Source organism: Dioszegia hungarica (assembly GCF_025882075.1).
Source record: "Dioszegia hungarica strain PDD-24b-2 chromosome Unknown MKK02contig_6, whole genome shotgun sequence".
In the NCBI taxonomy this organism is placed as follows: domain Eukaryota; kingdom Fungi; phylum Basidiomycota; class Tremellomycetes; order Tremellales; family Bulleribasidiaceae; genus Dioszegia; species Dioszegia hungarica.
Genome location: NW_026515768.1, coordinates 655,711 through 674,426, shown reverse-complemented (window position 1 = coordinate 674,426; position 18,716 = coordinate 655,711). Strand labels below are relative to the sequence as shown.

At 56.9% G+C, this 18,716-nt stretch overlaps 6 protein-coding genes across 6 annotated transcripts; 2 read left to right on the top strand and 4 right to left on the bottom strand.

Annotated features, from left to right (window-relative positions):
- Positions 1 to 484: 484 nt before the first annotated feature.
- On the bottom strand, positions 485 to 2,010 carry MKK02DRAFT_23251 (putative C-terminal protein carboxyl methyltransferase; the record flags this gene model as incomplete). The annotated part of the gene is made up of 6 exons (XM_053086696.1): positions 485 to 599; positions 649 to 809; positions 853 to 889; positions 940 to 1,346; positions 1,518 to 1,761; positions 1,910 to 2,010. The coding sequence occupies 6 exons, from the start codon at positions 2,008 to 2,010 to the stop codon at positions 485 to 487; spliced, it is 1,065 nt and encodes a 354-aa protein (XP_052947802.1).
- A 719-nt stretch (positions 2,011 to 2,729) lies between these two features.
- MKK02DRAFT_42408 (HSF-type DNA-binding-domain-containing protein) lies at positions 2,730 to 5,480 on the bottom strand (the record flags this gene model as incomplete). The annotated part of the gene is made up of 6 exons (XM_053091973.1): positions 2,730 to 4,345; positions 4,406 to 4,481; positions 4,543 to 4,665; positions 4,793 to 4,814; positions 4,865 to 4,870; positions 4,930 to 5,480. 6 exons carry the CDS (start codon positions 5,478 to 5,480, stop codon positions 2,730 to 2,732), a joined length of 2,394 nt encoding a protein of 797 aa, XP_052947801.1.
- Positions 5,481 to 7,865: 2,385 nt separating this feature from the next.
- On the top strand, positions 7,866 to 9,314 carry MKK02DRAFT_31537 (uncharacterized protein; the record flags this gene model as incomplete). Its single annotated transcript, XM_053088318.1, has 8 exons — positions 7,866 to 7,910; positions 7,958 to 7,984; positions 8,034 to 8,083; positions 8,133 to 8,248; positions 8,305 to 8,537; positions 8,584 to 8,859; positions 8,924 to 9,258; positions 9,305 to 9,314. 8 exons carry the CDS (start codon positions 7,866 to 7,868, stop codon positions 9,312 to 9,314), a joined length of 1,092 nt encoding a protein of 363 aa, XP_052947800.1.
- A 388-nt stretch (positions 9,315 to 9,702) lies between these two features.
- On the bottom strand, positions 9,703 to 11,139 carry MKK02DRAFT_42406 (uncharacterized protein; the record flags this gene model as incomplete). The annotated part of the gene is made up of 2 exons (XM_053091972.1): positions 9,703 to 11,054; positions 11,088 to 11,139. 2 exons carry the CDS (start codon positions 11,137 to 11,139, stop codon positions 9,703 to 9,705), a joined length of 1,404 nt encoding a protein of 467 aa, XP_052947799.1.
- Positions 11,140 to 12,147: 1,008 nt separating this feature from the next.
- On the top strand, positions 12,148 to 13,646 carry MKK02DRAFT_36002 (uncharacterized protein; the record flags this gene model as incomplete). Its single annotated transcript, XM_053089327.1, has 4 exons — positions 12,148 to 12,238; positions 12,276 to 12,528; positions 12,562 to 12,768; positions 12,821 to 13,646. 4 exons carry the CDS (start codon positions 12,148 to 12,150, stop codon positions 13,644 to 13,646), a joined length of 1,377 nt encoding a protein of 458 aa, XP_052947798.1.
- Positions 13,647 to 13,802: 156 nt separating this feature from the next.
- MKK02DRAFT_36001 (putative ATP-dependent RNA helicase A) lies at positions 13,803 to 18,692 on the bottom strand (the record flags this gene model as incomplete). The annotated part of the gene is made up of 15 exons (XM_053089326.1): positions 13,803 to 13,926; positions 13,976 to 14,112; positions 14,169 to 14,570; positions 14,618 to 14,817; positions 14,863 to 14,938; positions 14,987 to 15,104; positions 15,152 to 15,294; positions 15,345 to 15,930; positions 15,977 to 16,037; positions 16,085 to 16,127; positions 16,170 to 16,545; positions 16,597 to 16,613; positions 16,664 to 17,881; positions 17,925 to 18,260; positions 18,303 to 18,692. The coding sequence occupies 15 exons, from the start codon at positions 18,690 to 18,692 to the stop codon at positions 13,803 to 13,805; spliced, it is 4,227 nt and encodes a 1,408-aa protein (XP_052947797.1).
- Between the last annotated feature and the right edge of the window lie 24 nt (positions 18,693 to 18,716).

Genomic DNA, 18,716 nt, shown 5'->3' with positions numbered 1-18,716 from the left:
CCATCTCAATGCATTTTTACCTCGTCCAGCTGCTCTCATGGCGGGGTATGTTCCAGCTTCAGGGCTGATCTTGACGTCCGCAGAAGACACGGCTGTGTACCAGTGGAGACACCTCCGTATTACAGTGTGCTCAATTTGGTCATCGTATCTACGCCTGCGACTCGAGATTTCAGCAGTCTCACAAGTAGTCTACACCGTCGCTCTCTGGCCCCCCAGGTTTCTCTGAAGACTCTGTCGAAGGTCCAAATCGAAGTCCCTGGCATGGTCCCAGATGGCTGGTCCCTTGTTTTCCAACACCGAACCGAGAAGAGTAGCTCTATGGTAATGTTGAAATGATCAGTCAGCCCCTCATCCTACCATCATTATTGTAGCGGTATCAGTAAGAATTTCGCGATACTTAGAGCGTCAAACTTGATCTCGGCAAGGCATGAAATGTCAAATGGGTGAGTATCGACATCGCTCCTCGCACGCTGCAGCGCACAGTCTAAAATCCTATCCCCTCTAAAATCTGGCCCCTGGTCGCCCACGCCACGCAGTAATGCGACAGAACCAGCCTCAACTCCTCAATCTCATCCAGATGCTCCAGCGCAGCTATCCTTCTTGTGTCAGCCTCTATCCAAGTATCACACGAATGCTGATGTGACGCACCGCTGTAGCTCCTCTTTCGGGATAACGTCCGTATGTATACCCCATAATGTCTTGGCATCGGACGTATAGAACGCCCCGGAGCCGAGTAAGGGGTTGAGAAAGCGATTCGCCTGGTCTGCAGAGGTACGGTATACTGCGCCCGGTAGGCTGAGATTACGCGTCTGAACATCAGCCTGAGCCCCTAGCCCGAGTGAGTATACTTACGGCCAGATTCCGCTTCATGACCTGCCCAAATTGATCCCTAGTCGCATCAGCTCCGTCCCTTGTCAAGGGTTTAGCAGCTGAGCTCACTCCAGCCCAATCATCTCATATACCAACACCCCTGCCTCCTTGAATCTTCCAAACCATTTCAACACAGCATCCGTGTCCTCCGGCTTCATATAGCAGAACACGCATTCCGCAAGGAGTAGCGTCGGCAGGTCTGGGTCAAGGAGGCCGTCCAGCCCAGAAAGGGCGGTAGGATCGCGTAGGTCCAACGGGACGAGAGAGTAGCTTCGCGCATGTAGAGAGGTGCCGCCGTTGGAGACAGTGTATGGCTTGCTGGTTAAGGAGGAAGGGGAGGCGGAAGGAGTTGGAGATGGAGAGGGGAAGATGGAGTGAAGCTTGGCGGTTCGTGCTATGCGTTGTGCCTTTTGGGAAGTCTGATGCGGGAAGTCCACTTCGACATAGCGGGACATGTTCGGCTTAGGAGATTGTGACTGTCGCGTCAGCCATCATTCCGCTGTATCCGCCATCATCGTCCCTTTTCACGCCGTTGCCCCTTCCTTCCCCATCTTCAGGCGAAAGCCTTCCCGACTCTCAGGACTTTGAACCCTGAAACCTGCCCTCCCTGGCTGTGATCCATATCATATCCCAAAGGTATTCACCACCAATCTCCAAAACCTCGTATCGCTCCCCGCCCCCAAACTCAAAACCTGTCCCCCTCCCCGGTGGAAAAACTGCTGAACCAGCATATCTACCGCCATCGTCCGATGATGCGTCCCCACATTGATCAGTGGAGGTTTCCGACTGGGTCCTCCAGCACCAGCGTTGCCGCCGTGGGAGGAGCTCATGGGTGGGCGGTATAGGTAAGGTAGGAACGGGTCGGGAAGGTAGCCCAGGTTCACGGCGGATCTGGGGAGAGTCAGCTTGGACGACTCAACATGGTGCAGAGCCAGCTTTGCAGCCAGGAAGGTAAGAGGGGACAGGCAGCAAAGCCAATGAGCAATCTCGCAGCAGATAGCCACGCCGAGACAAGGTGAAGGGGGAAGGAAGAACGGACAAACGTGAAGCAGCGGCATCGTCGTCTGTTGCCCGGATAGCGTCGTCTGGGTCTATACTTGGTGCCCGACCCGAAGATCCTGACCTTTGAGGAGGAAGCATCCTGGTGTCTCTGTCGGGCAGATACTGCAATGCTGGATAGGAAGCAATACAGGTTGCGGTACTAAACGTGTACGCTGCCTCGCATTGCGAGTCGCGACTCTGCGACGAGCGAAAACATAACGTAATGAGGAATGAGGAGTTTGGCTACACGTGGGTCGCGCGAGACATCGTCGCAGGGCAGGGAGGCTGGAGGTTACCCCTGAGAGAACGTATGAGGCAGCCTGCACCAGGACTGGCGAGCTGCTAGAGACACAGCAAAACGTAACATTCATCTCGTGATAGGTCGTCAAATCCTTCGTATATACTTCTATCTGATACAAAACATGGTCTACAGCCAAAGCAAGCTAGTCAGACTATACATACTCTAGCTCTAGGGGATATCACAGATGGACCTTGGGAAAGATACGGGGAAAGCCGAAAGAGAGGGGCCGATGCAGGGTATGTAGGCGTTACCAACTCGACATCCGTATATGGCGGGGCGGTGGGCAAGCTTGAGAAGCCATATTGTACCGAGGCGTGATGGCGCGTAAAGATCGTAAGACATGGAGTGGGGTGGTGATACAGCCGGGACAATCAATGTCAGCCGGAAGCTGGCAGCTGTTTGATATGATATACAATCTAAGTGATCAGCTTATCATCCGGGCTAAGGCAGTATGAATAGCTGAGAAGCAGACTCACGACTCCTCTCCCTCGAGCCTTACTCTTCCTCCTCCTCATCATCAACACCCCTCCTCATCCGCATACTCCTCCCCCTTGAACAATATCCCCCCGAATGGACTTCCTCCATCCACCCCACTGATCCCCAACCCAGCCATCAACCCCGCGCTCGGCAACCCCTCATCCCCCTCCCCATCGTGTTTGTCCCCAACAACCACAACCCGCCCGACCGGTAATTCCGGAATGACCATCTCTGGCGTTCCCATCGTGCTTGACTTGTACCCTCCTCCGTCGGATCCACTCCCGCTCATTCCTCCCAAGCCCCTTAACGCCCCATGGCTGTGTCCATGCCCGTAGCTTAGGCCGAGCCCGAAGTTCCGAGGGGACATGCTGAGCTGCGCGAGACTGAGAGGAGGACGCGATCGCTGAGTTGGCGAGTAAGGGGTAGAGGATATAGATTGGCGTCTGACTTGACGGGGAGAGGTGCTTGGTGCGGGGACGGCGATGGAGGTAGCGGGAGAAGGGGAGTATGCTGGGCGTGGCGAAGATACCGAGCGAGTCAGAACATTGACGGGCGGGGTGAAGCCGGATTGGTATATTCCCGGCGAGACCGTAGCGGGCGGATATGAGGGGTTTGATTCGGCCGAGCCGGAGAGGCTGTGGTGTCGCGGGTACGCGGCCGGGCGGTATTGAAATGGCTCGCCGAGACCTGCTGAGCCAGAGTTGGCGCCGGCGCTGGCGCTGAGGGGCGAGAACGAGGTAGGGACGGAAGCTGGACCGTCAAAGGTAGAAGTCGTAGCCATCCGGGCACCGATCATACCGAGCGAGTTGGGCGGAGGGGAGATGGGCTCGTTGGTGTAACAGTTGACCCAGCCTTGTTGGATGGTATTGCCGTTCCCGCCGAGGCTGGCATTGCCGTTGTTGTCGCCTCCGTTGTTGTTGGGCATGGCCGTACCAGTAGCCGTGCCCGTACCGAAGCTGTTGGCAACGCTAGTGGGGTAAGCAACGCTCAGGCTGGTAGGTAAGGCGCCATACGAGTTGGACCCATATGGCGCCGGAGTCCAAATGGCCGCCGAGGGTGGTTCGGCCTGGACTGACCGTGTCCTGAGGTGGCCCTGGAAGACCTGCACGTCGTACGCTTTGCCATTGCTGTACATGTGCACCGGAGCCGATTGGGGCATGCACGGCGTGTAGGCGTAGGTATGCTGCTGAGCAGTAGACGTAAAGGTGGAGGAGAAGTTGGGATGGATGATCGGGCCGGGATTGGCGTTGTAGGAGTTGTAAGATTGGTAGCTCGGCACCCATTGCTGCTGACCTTGCTCCTGCTGAGTCTGCTGCTGCGCCTGCTGCTGTTCGCCCTGAGGTAGATAGTCGGGCTGGGGGAGATAGTCCGAATCGGGCGAAACACCCCCGAGTGCCGCATACCCCCCGAGCGGGGGCGTCTCGTACAGCGACTCGGCGTGGAAGAGAGGGGATGGCATAGGCGCAATGACGTCCGCCCCGTCGAGTAGGTTGGGGAGGTACGCGTCGCCAGAGTCCGATACGTCCGATTCGGTCGGCGAGAGCATCTGTTCGGGGACGGAGGCGCGGCGTTTGGCTTGGGATGGACGGGGACCGACGCGACGCTTGAAGTTGAGGATCTCGTCGATGGGTGAGTCGCGTCGAAGGGTGCTATGCGCTGAGAGTCAGCTTGTCTCCTCCGCTCGGCCACGACGCAGAAGAGTGAAGGGAAGCTCACACCAAGTACTGGCGTCCGGGTCAGAGATGGTCTCCTCGATATGTCGCAAGCTGACCTTGCGCATGAAGCCGTAAATCTAGTGGAGTGAGCTGGAACCCCATGCACAGAACATCAAATTGGAGGTGGATATAGCTTACGTTGAGCTGCCTCGAGAAGCTGGCGAACCGGCTCTGACGATAAACGAGAGGTAAGACCTTGGTAGCGAGCTCGCCTGGGCGCTCGATGATGATGATGGCGCCTTCTTGGTCCCACCGGATGATCTAAACGTCAGCCGGGCCCCAAGTGAAATAGCATGAAGCGGGTCGGACCAGGTAGATGAGGGAGAACGGCACAGGTGATATCGAGGATCAGGGGGAAGATGGCTGGAGACGGTGGAGATCAACTTACATGGTTGTACTCCTGCTGCTCCCTATCATACGTCAGCTGACAACACGATACTACAAGGAATGATCGACATACAATATCCTAGAGACGTCAGCTTGTGCTCCTCAGACACCCATGAGCAATACCCAGCTGGTACTCACCCATAAAGCTTCGTCAAGAACGTAGGCTGCTTGATCTCAGGCGCCTTCCTGATCTTCTTCCCCTTCTTCTCCTCCTTCCTTGCCGGAAGCGCCGGGACAAAGAAGGGGTCCATCTCCCCTGCTACATCGTCTTCACCTCGCCCAGACCTTCGTCCACCTCCTCCGCCATACCCATCATCGTACAACGAAGTGTACTCGCCACCGCCTCTAACCCCTTGGCCTGGCCCATGACCGTGTCCCTGTCGTCGACGACCAGGCGCAATAAGCTCGGTATTGGTGAACAATTCAGACCCAGGACCGGCCGGATACCCCCTGGGAGCAGTGAGTGACTGGGCATGAGCTTGACCTTGACCCCGGGCCCCGTGGGTGTTGGGAGCGGGGTAAAAGTCGGGGATGGAAGGCGTGGGGTCGGGAGAGACATAGCCTGCGCGGTAGGCCGAGAGCGGGTCATCGAAGGAGTATGAGAAGCGGTTGGAGCGGGTGGGGAGGGACATGGCTGCGGCGCCTGGGCCGGAGGCGGACCTGGAGGGGGTCGGGCGGCGAAAGTCCATGTTGTAGCAGGAGGGGCACGGACTACATCGTCAGCTGGGCCCAAGCGAGCAGGAGAAGAGGCGAGAGAGAATAAGAGGGGAAAGCGAAGAGGAACGAGGGAAGAGGGGAGAAGAGACGCCACTCACAGAAATTGAGCAGGCTTCTGATGATTCTATCGATGGGCGATATGAGAAGCGCCGAGAGGACTGATTGCGTCTGTACTGATGGTCAGAAGCGTTCTATAGCAAGACGAGTATAGAAGCGAAAAGTAGGCGAAAGCAAAAGCTGGGGAATGGGGAAGAAAGGTAATGCAGAGAACCGTACGCCTTGTTCGACCCCTTCTATCTTGGCTGATGCGCCTTCTCACAGACTGTCTGAAGAGATTCGTGATGGGAAGAAGGGAAGGCGTACGACAAAGGGTGGTTTGGGAAGAGGTGAATGGGTATCGATAGGCTAAGTGAAGGTCTGAAAACAGGTGGAGGTTGGGGCGAGAACAAGGCACGTACCTGATGCTATTGATCCGTGCTGAGAGCCGTCCGTGCGATACGTATACCCCTGAGGAGGGCGTGCACCGCTCCGTTGTCGCACCTTATACGCCTTGTTGCTCTGTCCTGTCCAGATTGTAGATGGTGGTGGGGAGAGGGGCGATAGTGATGCTGCGTAGTAGGTGAAAGGAGGTGGACAGGGGGTGTGAGGGGTTCGAGGAGGCGGCTGTGTCGATCTGGTCGATGAGCCGTTTGGGCCGAGGTGAAAGGCAGGGGTAATCTAGGCAGGGGAGATTGCGAGGGGGAAGAAAGGAGGAGCAAGCAGCGATGTGTCGTGCTATATAGTAGTGAGTGGCAAATGAGGACAAGAGTGGAGATGAGTAGACTAGCGGCCGGGAGAGAGAGTGAGTGGGTGGGTGAAAGCAAGTGGGGGAGCGGGAGGGGGATCTACGGCTGTATCTGATGTGAGGCTACCTTATACGCTGCAAGGTTGATCAACCATCATCATCATCCCATCATTAATCATCCCGCGCGGCCTCGGCGACGGTCATGGAGCAACAACAATGAGCGCCCTCGGACACGCAGCAGATGGGAGGGAGGAGGTATGAAACTCTAAAGGAGACCTAATAAAGCGGCAGTGGCGAAAGTGGGGACGAGGACGGAGGGCGGCAAGCTCGGCTCGGCGTCTGATTGGTCCATCTCCGAGGTAAGAGTATGCGCTAGTGAAAAGCTTAGATCTCGAGCGGTACCGCCACACACAACGAGGGCCGCCGCTCAGATCCAATATCTGTCATCGCCAACGTGGAAACCTTGGCGGATGGGCGATTACGGGAATCCAGCGCTCGGATCAGAACGGACAGAGGTATCTGACGATACCTTTCCAGCTGGATTGGGTTGAGTCGGCCGAGCTTGAATGTTAATACAAGTGAGCAGAGCGTGCCTGTACGAGATTAGGTTTTCAATCCCCCCACTCCCCTCCCCTTCGCTTAACGCGCTTAAATGTCCAAAGGACGACCCCAAAGGCATCCCCGTGAGTATATCCAGTCCGCGGCCCCGCGTCCTCCTGCCCCTGTCCTTGTGACCGCCCGTTGCCCCGCAAAGGCCTATGGGCTGATATCAGATACGACAGGGCGCAGGAACAGCTAGGGAGAAGCGGAGGCGGAGCGGGCAGGGGTGGACCGCGGTATGATCATAGGTATGGAAGGCGTGCGGAGGGATGATGAGCGGATCCGAGTAAGAGGAGGGAGGGTGCGGCGGTCTAGACTGAACTAGACAAAAGACGCTCGGGCGGGAGTGGTTGGGAGGCGTTGATGACGGTGTAGCGTGTAACTCAAAAGAGGGTGTGTGTGCGTGCCTCGAGGCCTCGAGGCTGACCGCCGTTTTGCCCGGATTGGACGGTCATGCTGGACCGGATCTATCGGCTCTATTCGGGATAGTCGATGATATTCCGTTGCCTGGATACGAGGGGAGTCAGGCGTATATTATTGCGCAAATGGCATTCCAGAGCTGTATGTGTGTCCGACAAAGGTCAAAGGGCTCGAGCGCGTCGAATACAGCGAGGAGCTGAGGGTGCGTTTCAGGACTCAAGTGCACGTGGCTCTGAAACAGCCCACGGAACCAGTTGCCAGGGCAGTCCGTGCGGTATTGCCGGCTATCTCCGGGTGTGGCATAATGACGCGTCAGCTGTGTGGAGCACCGCGCTCCACCGTCCACCGCTGCATTCCTTCCCTAGCTTTCCTTTCTCCTCTCTTCTCTCTTTCTTTAGGCTCTCTAGTAAACAAGGTCAGAACAACACAGATCGAGCCTACCTTCTCCCCGCACGTCCCTCCCTTTACGCTCGCCAGATCCCTCCCGCGTCAAATAAAAGCCAAGCCCACAAATACCCCTTCGATCAGACCGCGAACAGATCGAATAGTCAAGATGGCTACTGAGAACGTCGAAGCCCCTACCCAGGAGGGTTTCCGGGTGAGCTTTGTTTATTGCAGGCAACCTGGATAAAAGCTCATTCATAGGTTTACATTGGCAACCTTTCCTACTCCGTGAGTTAGCTTACAAGCGAATTGTTAGAGCTCAAGCTGATTGGAGTAGAGCACCGAGGAGACTCTCAAGGCCCACCTCGCCACTGCTGGCGGTAACGCGTAAGCTGCCGGCTGCGTATCCCTCCTCAAGCCCAAGCTGACTCACCAGCACCTCAGTCGAGCTCCCCACCAAGTTCGGCGGGAAACGTCCCGGGGGTTTCGCTTTCGCCGAATACGCGAAGGAGGAGGAAGCCAAGGCTGTCGTTGAGAAGCTGAACGGCTCCGGTGAGTTACAGATTCCTTTGCTTGCCTCGACGTGCGGAAATCAACTGACACTTCAGAGCTGGACGGCCGTACCATCAAGCTCGATCAGGCCCGCAACAAGGAAGAGACCGAGAAGCACCGCGCCGAGGTCAAGCAGCGTCGCGATGCCGCTCGGGCCGCCCGGGACGCTGAGAAGGCCGAGAAGGCCGCTGCTGCGGGTGATACCACCGCTGCTGGCGACACTACCGCTGTCACCGATGGCGAGGTCGTCGGTGATGGCGAGAAGAAGAAGAAGAAGAAGCCCTCCAAGGTATGTCACACCTTCTCTGCTGGAGGAGTGAGAGCTGACTAGGTAGAAGCGCGCTCCTCGCCGCCGCCAGCCTGGAGAGGAAGGGGAGGAGGGAACCGCCGCTGAAGCTACCGACGCTCCTGTCGATGGCGAAACTGGCGAGGCGGTTGCTACCAAGCCCAAGGCGAGGAAGAGGAAGCCCAAGGCGGCTACCGAGGCGCGTATCGACGCTGTCGAGGGCGAGGGGCAGGAGGACGGAGCTGAGAAGGCGGAGAAGCCCAAGAGGGAGCGCAAGCCCCGCGCACCCAGGCTCAGGTCTGAGCCGACCGGCGAGTTGTCCAAGGTGAGCTTTTTTGGGCTTACTTTTTCTGCGGTTAAGCCTCGGTCGAATCAAGCTGATACTCTAGACTCAAATCTTTGTCGCCAACCTTCCCTTCGACATCGACGATGAAGGCCTCACCGCCATCTTCACCAACCTCTCGATCAATGTCAAATCCGCCAAGGTAGCCATGCGCAACCGCAAGCCCCGCAACAAGGAGGAGAAGTCTTCCAAGGCTTCGAGGGGTTATGGTTTTGTCGAGGTCGAGGACCCGGCGCAGCAGAAGGAGGCGGTGGATAAGGTGGAAGGGACGCTCGTCGGCGACCGGACCATCTCGGCCAAGATTGCGAATGAGATGAAGAGGGTGGAGAGGGAGGAAGTGGTCCCGGCGGCTGAGGAGGCGGGTGTTGAGGTTGCGGCTCCGTGAGTCTTTTCCTCGGAAAAGAAGGGGGGAGATGCTGATGTACAGGGCTGCTTGATTGGCTTGGCCAAGTGACCCCTCGATCCACGCACAGCACACCACCACTTGTATATACCCGAAAGGTGGGACTGTGCGAGACTGAATACCAAAGCGTTGAGCGCATATTAGCAGTACTACCAGACGCGCTTATGCAAGTATAGCTCGCCCTATCTCTGACTATTCTCATCAATCTGAAGACGAGAGTCTCTTCACGGCTCAGTCCTGCTGATGAGACTCCACGCCGCGTAGGCTGTCTGGACGTCCACAAGGTCTGCATCCTCACATACACAAGCCATCCCTCGCCATTCATCGTGAATCCACAGCAGTTCTGCGCTCACCTACTCCATGCTGATATATCCGAGGCGCCCGCTCTCCTCATCTTGCAGTTACGTCCTCCCGTCCTGTCTCTACTGGTCTCGCAGACGAATGCTGAATCCCTGGTTGAAGTCTGCAGTACTGTTCGCAGTCTCTACATCTTCCTCATCCTGCGCCACCTGCACCTGTATCTGCGCTTTGTAGTCTTGGTAGGCAGCCTCGTGAACATCCGCGTCCGACTTGCCCAACTCTCTCGACAATTGCGCCGTCTCAAGCAGCAGAGCGAGCTTCGTTTCCCTTTCCGTTCGGAACCTCCGCCCCCCGTAGATCAGAGCCCCTTCCTCCATGTCTGCCCTAAGCCTGTCATTCTCCTCGCGCTCTATCTCTTCTGCTCTCGCATCGGCTTCCTCCCGAGCTCTCTTGCCTTCTCGATGTCCTTCATACCAGCTGTGCGTGGTGATAGGTGCGGCCCAACTCGGTGGCAAAGTCCTCTCGACAAGTTTTGACGTGGCTGGATGTCGCGAACTGGTAGCGGCACTGACTCGCTGCCGGGGCCGGCTTGGTCGCTCCATCAGACACTTGTAGTCAATATCATGGCCGAGGATCGAGTACGACTGGTCCGCCATCCGCCTGGACCACTCCCTGTACCGCAATATATCCCACGTGTTCCGCTCAACTTCGAATCTAGCCTCGGCGGCGTCGTTATAGATTTTGTTGACACGGTCGGTATCTGGCACATACCAAGTTGCCGGAGGCGCTTGCCAGTCCAAGCCACACTCAACGAGGGCATTCAGCCTGGCTGAAAGGTCCGGGTCTCTCGATAATTTGCGCTTTGCCCATCCAATCTTGTCTTCTGCGTCCTTCTCCAAGGTCTCCGTGCGTCCCTGCGCAGCCTTGTACTCTGTTCGCACATTCGCTGCCGTCGGCGGCCAGCGTCCAGTATACCCCGCGATGGCCCACGCATACGCTGGAGACGTCTCCGGCAACATTGAAACCCTCTGTCCACCCACCTCGACCAAAGTTGAGTTGACGAAATCCGTGAACACCTCGAGAGCCTCTTCCTTCGTCTCCAAGATGTATGCTTTGATGGGTCCCTCTCGAGCCTCCCGAGCCTCCTGCAGCCTCTGCTCGAGAACTTCCGCCTCCTTATCAAGCTGATCAATGCGACATTCGTGAGTCTCGACTTCTTCGGCAACTGCCCCTCTCCCTCGGGAACTGGTAGCGGAGCGCTGTAGCCTGTTGAGGGCCTTCAACTCCGTCGCTCTTTGGCCTGATACTTTGTCCAGGTCTTCCAGGAGCAGGGAGATGGTCGCGTCGCCCATTTCATTCTGTGTCAATAGGAACAGGTCGTAAGCTGCCGTGGTTGCTTGCTGATGGAGACTAGCGAACTCTAGGGCGTACTTTTGGATGTCCCCTTTGACCCTCGAGCGGGACCAGGTAGCAGCTTTCTATCAGCTGGGGATTTGAGTGTACTCACTAACTGTATCGAGTATCTCCTCTGGGGAGAGGCATCGCTGTGGGCGTGACATGAGCGTGTATCGAATATCGGTCGATGGTATGTCAGGCAAGTGTGAATGACAGAGTCAAACGGGACGGGGCAGACCGCGCCGCGGTGGTGTGATCGGGCACAAGGTACCGATCTTTAGGCGAGTACAAAGGACTACACTCTCAGCAGACTACGATCAGCTCTCGCCATATGAAGGCTGAAACGCAATGAGCCTTGGAGGCAAAGGATCATAGCACCGCAATATATGACGAGCAGTTTCAGTGGTCTAGACCGCGATGCAACCTCCTTAATAGTCAGGGAGTGTTAGTGCCTGTGCGAGGGTCCGCTTTCCTTCAAACGAGGGGGCCGGGTCTGTAAGCCGATTTGCACCCTCGAGCTCGTCGATGGTGGTAAGCGCTACGCTGTAAGTAGGAGAACATTGATGAGCCCAGGGCGTCCTTTGACATGAGACGATCCATTCGCGCATCAAATCCGAAGTAAGGGGGTAGCATCGTCTCCCTCAGATTCAGTCATCACGGTGTGGTACAATCAGCACGAACACCCGCAGTCTATAGGAGCCCGGAAAGTGTCAATGCGCAATGAAAGCGAGTGCCTTTATGCCGGTTCCGCTCGTGCAGGTCGGCCACCGGTATGTCCTTCGAGATCCACTCCCCAGACAGAACTCTCAGCTTGTTGTAGGTCTCGCATCCCTTCTGTCGCTGATTTTCCATCATATTTTGCGGCTCTGGGATGGCAAGATCAGTGTGGGGGAGAACAACGGAGGAGACCGTGGAGACAATTCACATCTATACCCCCCTCCCAGACTCCTAGTGCCGCCCAGTGCGTAATTGGAATGACTTGAATGAGCAGAGCAGTACAGGAAGCGCATTGCCTTGCCCCCCTCTCGAAGAAACGCGCCATACCGGCCGCTACATGCTTGGCAGATCAGAAACGCCACTTTCAGATTTCGCCACCAGCGAAATCTGGTGGCGAAATCAGGCTTCACCGTACATGGCCTACCACTTGACTATAGCCTTTGCATGCCATCAGGATGAGCTCGTCTACACAGAAGGTGCAGAACCTCTTACAGTGGATAGAAGCTCAGGGTGGATATGTCCACCCTAGTGTGGTTCCAGAGCTTGGTGAGTTCGGCCCAGGTACATATCGCTAAAATGTTAGACCCCTCGACTGGTCTATCCGCCTTTGCTCAAGCCGACATCGACAAGGATGAGCGCCTCATCTCGTGCCCTTTCAACCTCGCAGTCACACCCGAGCTCGCTGGCGAAGCCATCTGCGCGATCGAGTCATTGAAGGAGGATGAGCTAGTATGGCTAGCGGGAACGAGCCGAGCTGGGGAGAAGTGGAATGACCGTATGCGGATAGGGGCGTACATCGGGCTTCACTGGGTCCGTACAGATGAGGAGGGCGAAGAGTGAGTCAAAGCTTCGAGTGATACTGACGATAGATCGTTACCTTCCAGTCTACGGCATTGGCCGTACATCAACTCCCTCCCCCCTGCGCCGGATCTGACCACCCCTCTTTACTTTACCGAGCCCGAGCTGGATCTCCTGCGGGGAACCAACCTACACGGCGCGGTGATGGATAGAAAGGCGGAATGGAAGGAAGAATGGGCGGCTATGAATGCTGTATTGAAGAAGGATGGATTGACCTGGTAAGTCTACAGACACCCGTCTGTCCCGCTCGAGTGCATACTGAACAGGCAGGGATCGCTATCTTCTGACTGCGACCTACCTCTCCTCCCGCGCCTTCCCTTCCAAACTCCTCCGACTGCCCGACACCGGCTCCTCCACCACCTCCGCCATCCAGACCTCAGACGAGGAGGACTCCCATCCCGTCCTCCTGCCCGGTGTTGACCTATTCAATCACGCTCGTGGCCAGCCTATCGTCTGGCTTTCCTCCGAGACCCCATCCACCTCACACGGCTCTACCAAGACCATTTCCCTCGTCACGCCCGCAGCTCATTCAAAAGGGGCGCAGCTATTCAACAACTACGGACCAAAACCAAACGAGGAGCTCCTGCTGGGGTACGGGTTCGTCATCGACGACAATCCCGACGATGTCGTCGCTCTCAAGCTTGGCTCCCAAAAAGCTAGCGGCACAGTCACAGAACGCCTGACCAAAGCCGAGCTGGACCCGACAAAGCGCTTCCTCCTTCGACGAGATGGCAAGCTCGACCCCGATCTCATGAGCGTTCTCCGCATCTTACTCTCACCGGATTATCCCGTGGAGGAAGAAGAGATCGACTCGGAGGACGAGCACGCATTGCATGCGCAGGAGGAGAAGTCGATGCAGCTCGAGCTGGATGTCCTGGGGACTTTGGGGCAGATGCTGGATGATAAGCTGGAGAAGCTGGAGCAAGCTTCGCCAGGTGAGGGGGAAGTAAGGGATGAGGTACGGACGATGGTAGAGGTGTATCGAAAGGGACAGGTGGAGATCGTCAGTACGGCGATGGAGAAGATCGAAGAGCGGATAAGGCGGCTGGAGGGCTTGATGGATCAGGGGATGGGCGGATGTGCCTGTTGTACGTGATACAGTCACTTAAGGACACGAATACACATGTCCGACGGAAGCCATCAGATAGGATCAGGCACAGATTAGGGGCGAGAGGGAGACGTCTCAATGAGCTCGAAGGATGTCTCGTCGATCGTCAAAATACCGGGCCTGCAAGAAGCGGTCCACCGGATCTCATAGACTGAGGCCGTCCCGTGCGAGCAGCGCCATCATCGCCTGTACCACCTCGTCGTGACCCTCAAGATCCATTCCTTCGGGACTTTCGATCTTCTCTGCCAGTTGCGCATCGAGTAAGCGCCTGACATGTCAGCTGAAATATCCGTCGAGCCAGCCGAGAAAGGACTTGCCGTAGTTGAGAGCAGAGGACAGCAATTCGGGTATTCGCTCTGAGCTTGATGAAGCCGTCTTTGCCAAGCATGACACCGCCAACAAAGTGCTGTACAGTGATCGGGCCGCCGAACAGGAGTAGGGCGAAAAGAGGGACCTGTCATTCAGCTTAAGCCTAGTGGGTAGTCCGAGCATTTGAAGATGTCGACGTACCTCCGTTGAATCCCGCAGGAACACCTTGCTCGTCTCCGCCTTTGAAAAGTACGTCACGAACCCGCTTTTCAACCCTGTCTCCGCAAAGAGCACCGATGAAGGATGCAGGAACACCCTCCCTGCCTGGTCGAAGAACTTGACCTCCTTGGCCGCGTGATCCTTCTGCACCGCGCCCGCCTGTATGCGCTCAAACTGGGCATTTGGGAGCGCTATGCGAGCGACACGAGGGTAAAGTCCGCCGACAATGATGGCTTTGATGAGATTGTCGTTGGTCGAGTTGGTATTGAACCGGGCTAGGGCGGCGTGAGAGGTCGAAGCGAGGAAACCGATAGAGGAGAGCGCGGAGAGGAAGTCTTGTCGCAGGGAAGTGACGTCCCGGATGGTGGTGGAGCTGATGAAGTTCTGCGAGATCGGTCAGCCCCGCTTGCGGACCAGATCGATGGACTTACCGATTCGCAGAATTGTCGTACTGCTCCATGGGATCCACCTTTGCCCCTCATCTCGTTGCAAGCATCGAAAGCAGCCACGTCCGTGAGGAGGTCAGAACGCGACCGGCTGAACGACTCTCGCGCCTTCTTGCTCTCTTCCCGCTTATCCATCGGCGAGGTGAAAAGAGGTTTCGCGGATAGGAGAGCAGCGATAGTCAATACTGCCTGTCAGCTCAGACAACCTCCGAGCGGCGGAAGGAGCTTACTCGGATCGAGACATCTGAAGAGAGCGCCGAGGACGAGCATTTTCGCCAAGCGAATATCGACGGGAATCATGCTGATCTACTTGTTCAGCTGCTGGATGATCACTACGCTGCTCTTGAGACTTACATGTCTGCCCAGCGCCGTCAATCGACTCTTCTGATCTTCTCCCTCGACGATGCCGAGGTCCAGCAACGTCTGCCATGCTATGTCCATCGCTTCGAATTTCGGAGGATCGATTGCTTTGCTATACTCATCAGCTATGACGTGCAATCCAGACCAGCTCCGGCTCACCTCAAGAATGCTCGGACATCCGTGTCCTCATCCATCGCCTTGACTTGGAGGAATAGCTGCTCCAGCGGTGTGCGCAGAATCTCCGGTACTGGGAACTTGGGCATGCTGTTGCTCTCGGTCCGTCTTGTATACAGCTTGTAGCACTACTCCGTCAGTATCCAACTTCACTTGTGCTGAAATTAGTTCGGCTCACCTGTCCCGGCTGCGTACGACCCGCACGACCCCTTCTTTGCCTCGCCGAAGCCCTACTGGTCCACGCTTCCACCAATCTCTGCAGCCCGCTATCCGCATCATACTGCGTCTCCTTGACCCTCCCTCCATCCACCACATATACCACATCCGGGATCGTAACGGACGTCTCGGCCACATTCGTAGCCACCACAATCTTCCTCCTCGGTGCCGTCGATAAGAACACCTTTCTTTGCTCCGCGCTCGACAGGTTCGCATGGAGGGCCATGATCTCCACCGAACCAAGAGAGGTTGACTGAAGCTCCTGGACGCACTGACGGATTTCCATGACTCCTGGCATGAAGATAAGGATGGCGCCATTGGGGTCCGAGGCGGCTTGAGCGACAATGTGCTTGACGACGACAGCGACGAGGGCGTAGTCTATGCGGTCGGATGCTTGGAGGATCTCTAGTGCGTTCTGGCTAGCGGGGTCCAAGTTGAGCTTGGCGAAATCGGCGCGGATGGCGGCCTTTTGATCTTCCGTCTGACGGGGACCGAAACGGGAAGCTTGGGGCTGGAAACGGATGAGGGGTATGACGTCTTCAAGATAGCTGGGAGTCAGCTGATACCTCTCGTCTACCGTGGAACGTAGCATACTGGTCTTGCACAGGATGGGTGAATCCAGGAATAGTCAAAGCAGGGCAGCCTCCGAAATAGTCTGGTCATCAGTATGGTCCTCTCTGCTCGCCTAAGGCCAGTACTGACCGATGAATATCTTTTCATTGATCGTAGCCGACATCAAGATGACCTAGGGATCAGTCGCATCCTTTGCGCAACTCAGCAGATTTACCTTGATCGTCTTGTTTCGCTCCAACAAATCCCTCAACAAGCAAATCAGTAGATCTGTGTCCACTCCCCTTTCATGCGCCTCATCCACAATCACATGGCTCACGCTCTCTAGATCCGGATCACCCGATCCCAGCCGGCGCAGGATAACTCCAGTAGTGCAGAAGAGCAGCTTCGTATCCCGACCAGCTCGCCGTTCACCTCGGATGGCATAACCGACGGTCTCGGGGTTCTTGTCGACATCTTCGAGCCGTTCTTGGGCGACACGGGCGGCGACGCCCATAGCTGCGACTCGACGTGGCTGGGTGACGATGATATTGGCGGATGCGCCGCGAGAGGCGGAGATTTCGTGATCGAGCAGGAACTGGGGGAGTTGGGTACTGTAAGGTCAGCTTTATCCATTTGTCCGTACCGTCCGACACTCAGCTCACCTCTTACCACAACCAGTCTGATTGGGTCAGCTGCATACCCTACTTGGAACCAAAGTGGCAAGCTCACCTCTCCAACAACTACCAGAACCCGGCTCTTCTCCAGCGCCTGAACAATATTATCCCTCTCCTTCCACGCCGGCAACTTTGCCCTATCCGCCAGCATCTTAGCATACGCCGGCCTGGCAAACGAATCGTCTCTTCTCCTTTTCACCCCCTCGTGCTCCTCTGGGCTATACACTTTCCGCTTCGCCGTCCCGTTCGACCTCTTCTGAACCTTGCGCCGCACCTCCCCACTCAATTCCCGCTTGACCTCCTCCACCTTCGGCACTAGATGCTCCGTCACCTTGCCCACATCCGGCGGGTTCTCCAACACTTTTGGCAATACCGTCTCAAGGTGCTCTACCATACTGAGCACAGCACCGCCCGCGCCGCCTTCGAGCACGCCGCGGAGATCGTATCGCTCCGGATCGCGGAACTGCTCGAGGAGTGACCGGTGGAGGTAGAGCCGCATATACGAGGGGATCGTTTCGGACGAGATGAAGAATGGGGGTGGGGACTCGGGGTACTGGGAGGAGGGGTAGGGCGATGTCGGATCGAAAATGAAGTTGAGGTGAATAATGTCGCGGGAGGTGTGGCTTTCGAGTTGTATGCTGTACTCGGTGTCGCTGTGCTTGACGAATCGATCTCCGAGTACCGCCTCGAGGGCGAGTAGCTCCTCTTCCCGCGCTGCGTCTCTAGTGGCCGTGTCCGCCTCGTCTCCCGCCCAAACATCTGGAGTAGGCTCGAAGCCGCACAATCTCCTCCCTAGCTCATCCAGTACCGCACCCTGCTCAGAATGGCCATCCAGTACCGCATCCACCGCCTTGCGCGGGAAACCAGCCTTTTTGACCATCTTGTCTGCCAGCCAGCCCTTGACCAGCCCGTCTTTTCCGCCAGACTTGGCAGAGGCACCCGTTACGAAATCGCTGCTTGAGCTGGTCGGCCTGTAGCGCGGCGGGAGGTCATCCTCTGGGAGATGGAGGAGAAGCCATTCGATGCCTGCTTCCAGGGGCGAGAGGAAGGAGAGAGAGAGGACGAGAGGGTCGTTGAGGGATGAGGACGAGGAGTGGAGCCGGGCGTACGCGGATGACATGGCGGTCATACAGGATCGGATGTGAGCGGGACGGAAGCCGAGGGTGGTGAGTTGGTTTTCTATCTCCGGGAGATTGAGTGCAGGTGTAGAAGAGCCGGAGGGAGTGGCGGAGCGATTGGCATCCATCACTGCTTCTGGATACTGCTGCATCATCTACTCGTCAGCTAGCGGTCCTCTGATCGGACAAGGGACTCACCTTGCGAACGGTATTCTCCACCATCTCCCTCAACGCCCCACTCATCTTCACCTCCGGCGCTCTACTCCACTGCACGCCACCTCTCCCTCCATCCGCAATAGCGGCTGGTCGCCCCCCACCGCCAGCTCCACCCGCATCGCCATCTCCATTCTTGACCGCCTCCTTCTCCTTCCGTCGCTCCTGCCGCCCCTCAACCTCCTTCTTGGCCTTGAAGGGGTCTTCAGCCCACTCCCATGCCCGATGTTCCGGCGCACTAGCCTTCTCCGCTTGAAGCTGGGACCAGTACGGCCTGATACTTGGCGGCAAGGACATCGCCAACGGGAAATTTGAGAACAGCTACCCATCAGCTTCTCCTTTCCGCCAGACAGCATGACCTACCCTGAAGAGCACATAAGTAGCAACCCAGTGCTTCGCCAGAGCCGCGCTCTCCGCCTCCACCTGGACAGGCGGCATCGGTACCATCCGCACCTCTTCCAGATTGTACACATTCTTGCTGATCCGCTTGCGGAGGGTGCAGCTGCCTGTCCACGTCTGCGGATCAGACCGCGGATTCGGCCGAGCATCAACGATAGGCCGTTCCCATCCTGCCTTCTGACACCGCTCGTTCAGCTGGACGACGGGCGGTTTGTACCCTGCTGGGAAGAGCGGTGGAGGTCGAGGTGGCTCGATAGGCTTGTCTGGGTCGACGACTGGCGGTTTGACAGGCTTGGACGAGTTGCCGGCGTTTCCTGAGCGGACGACATTGACGGGGCGGCGCTTGGGTGCCATCCTCTCGTCAGAAATGAAAGGTCA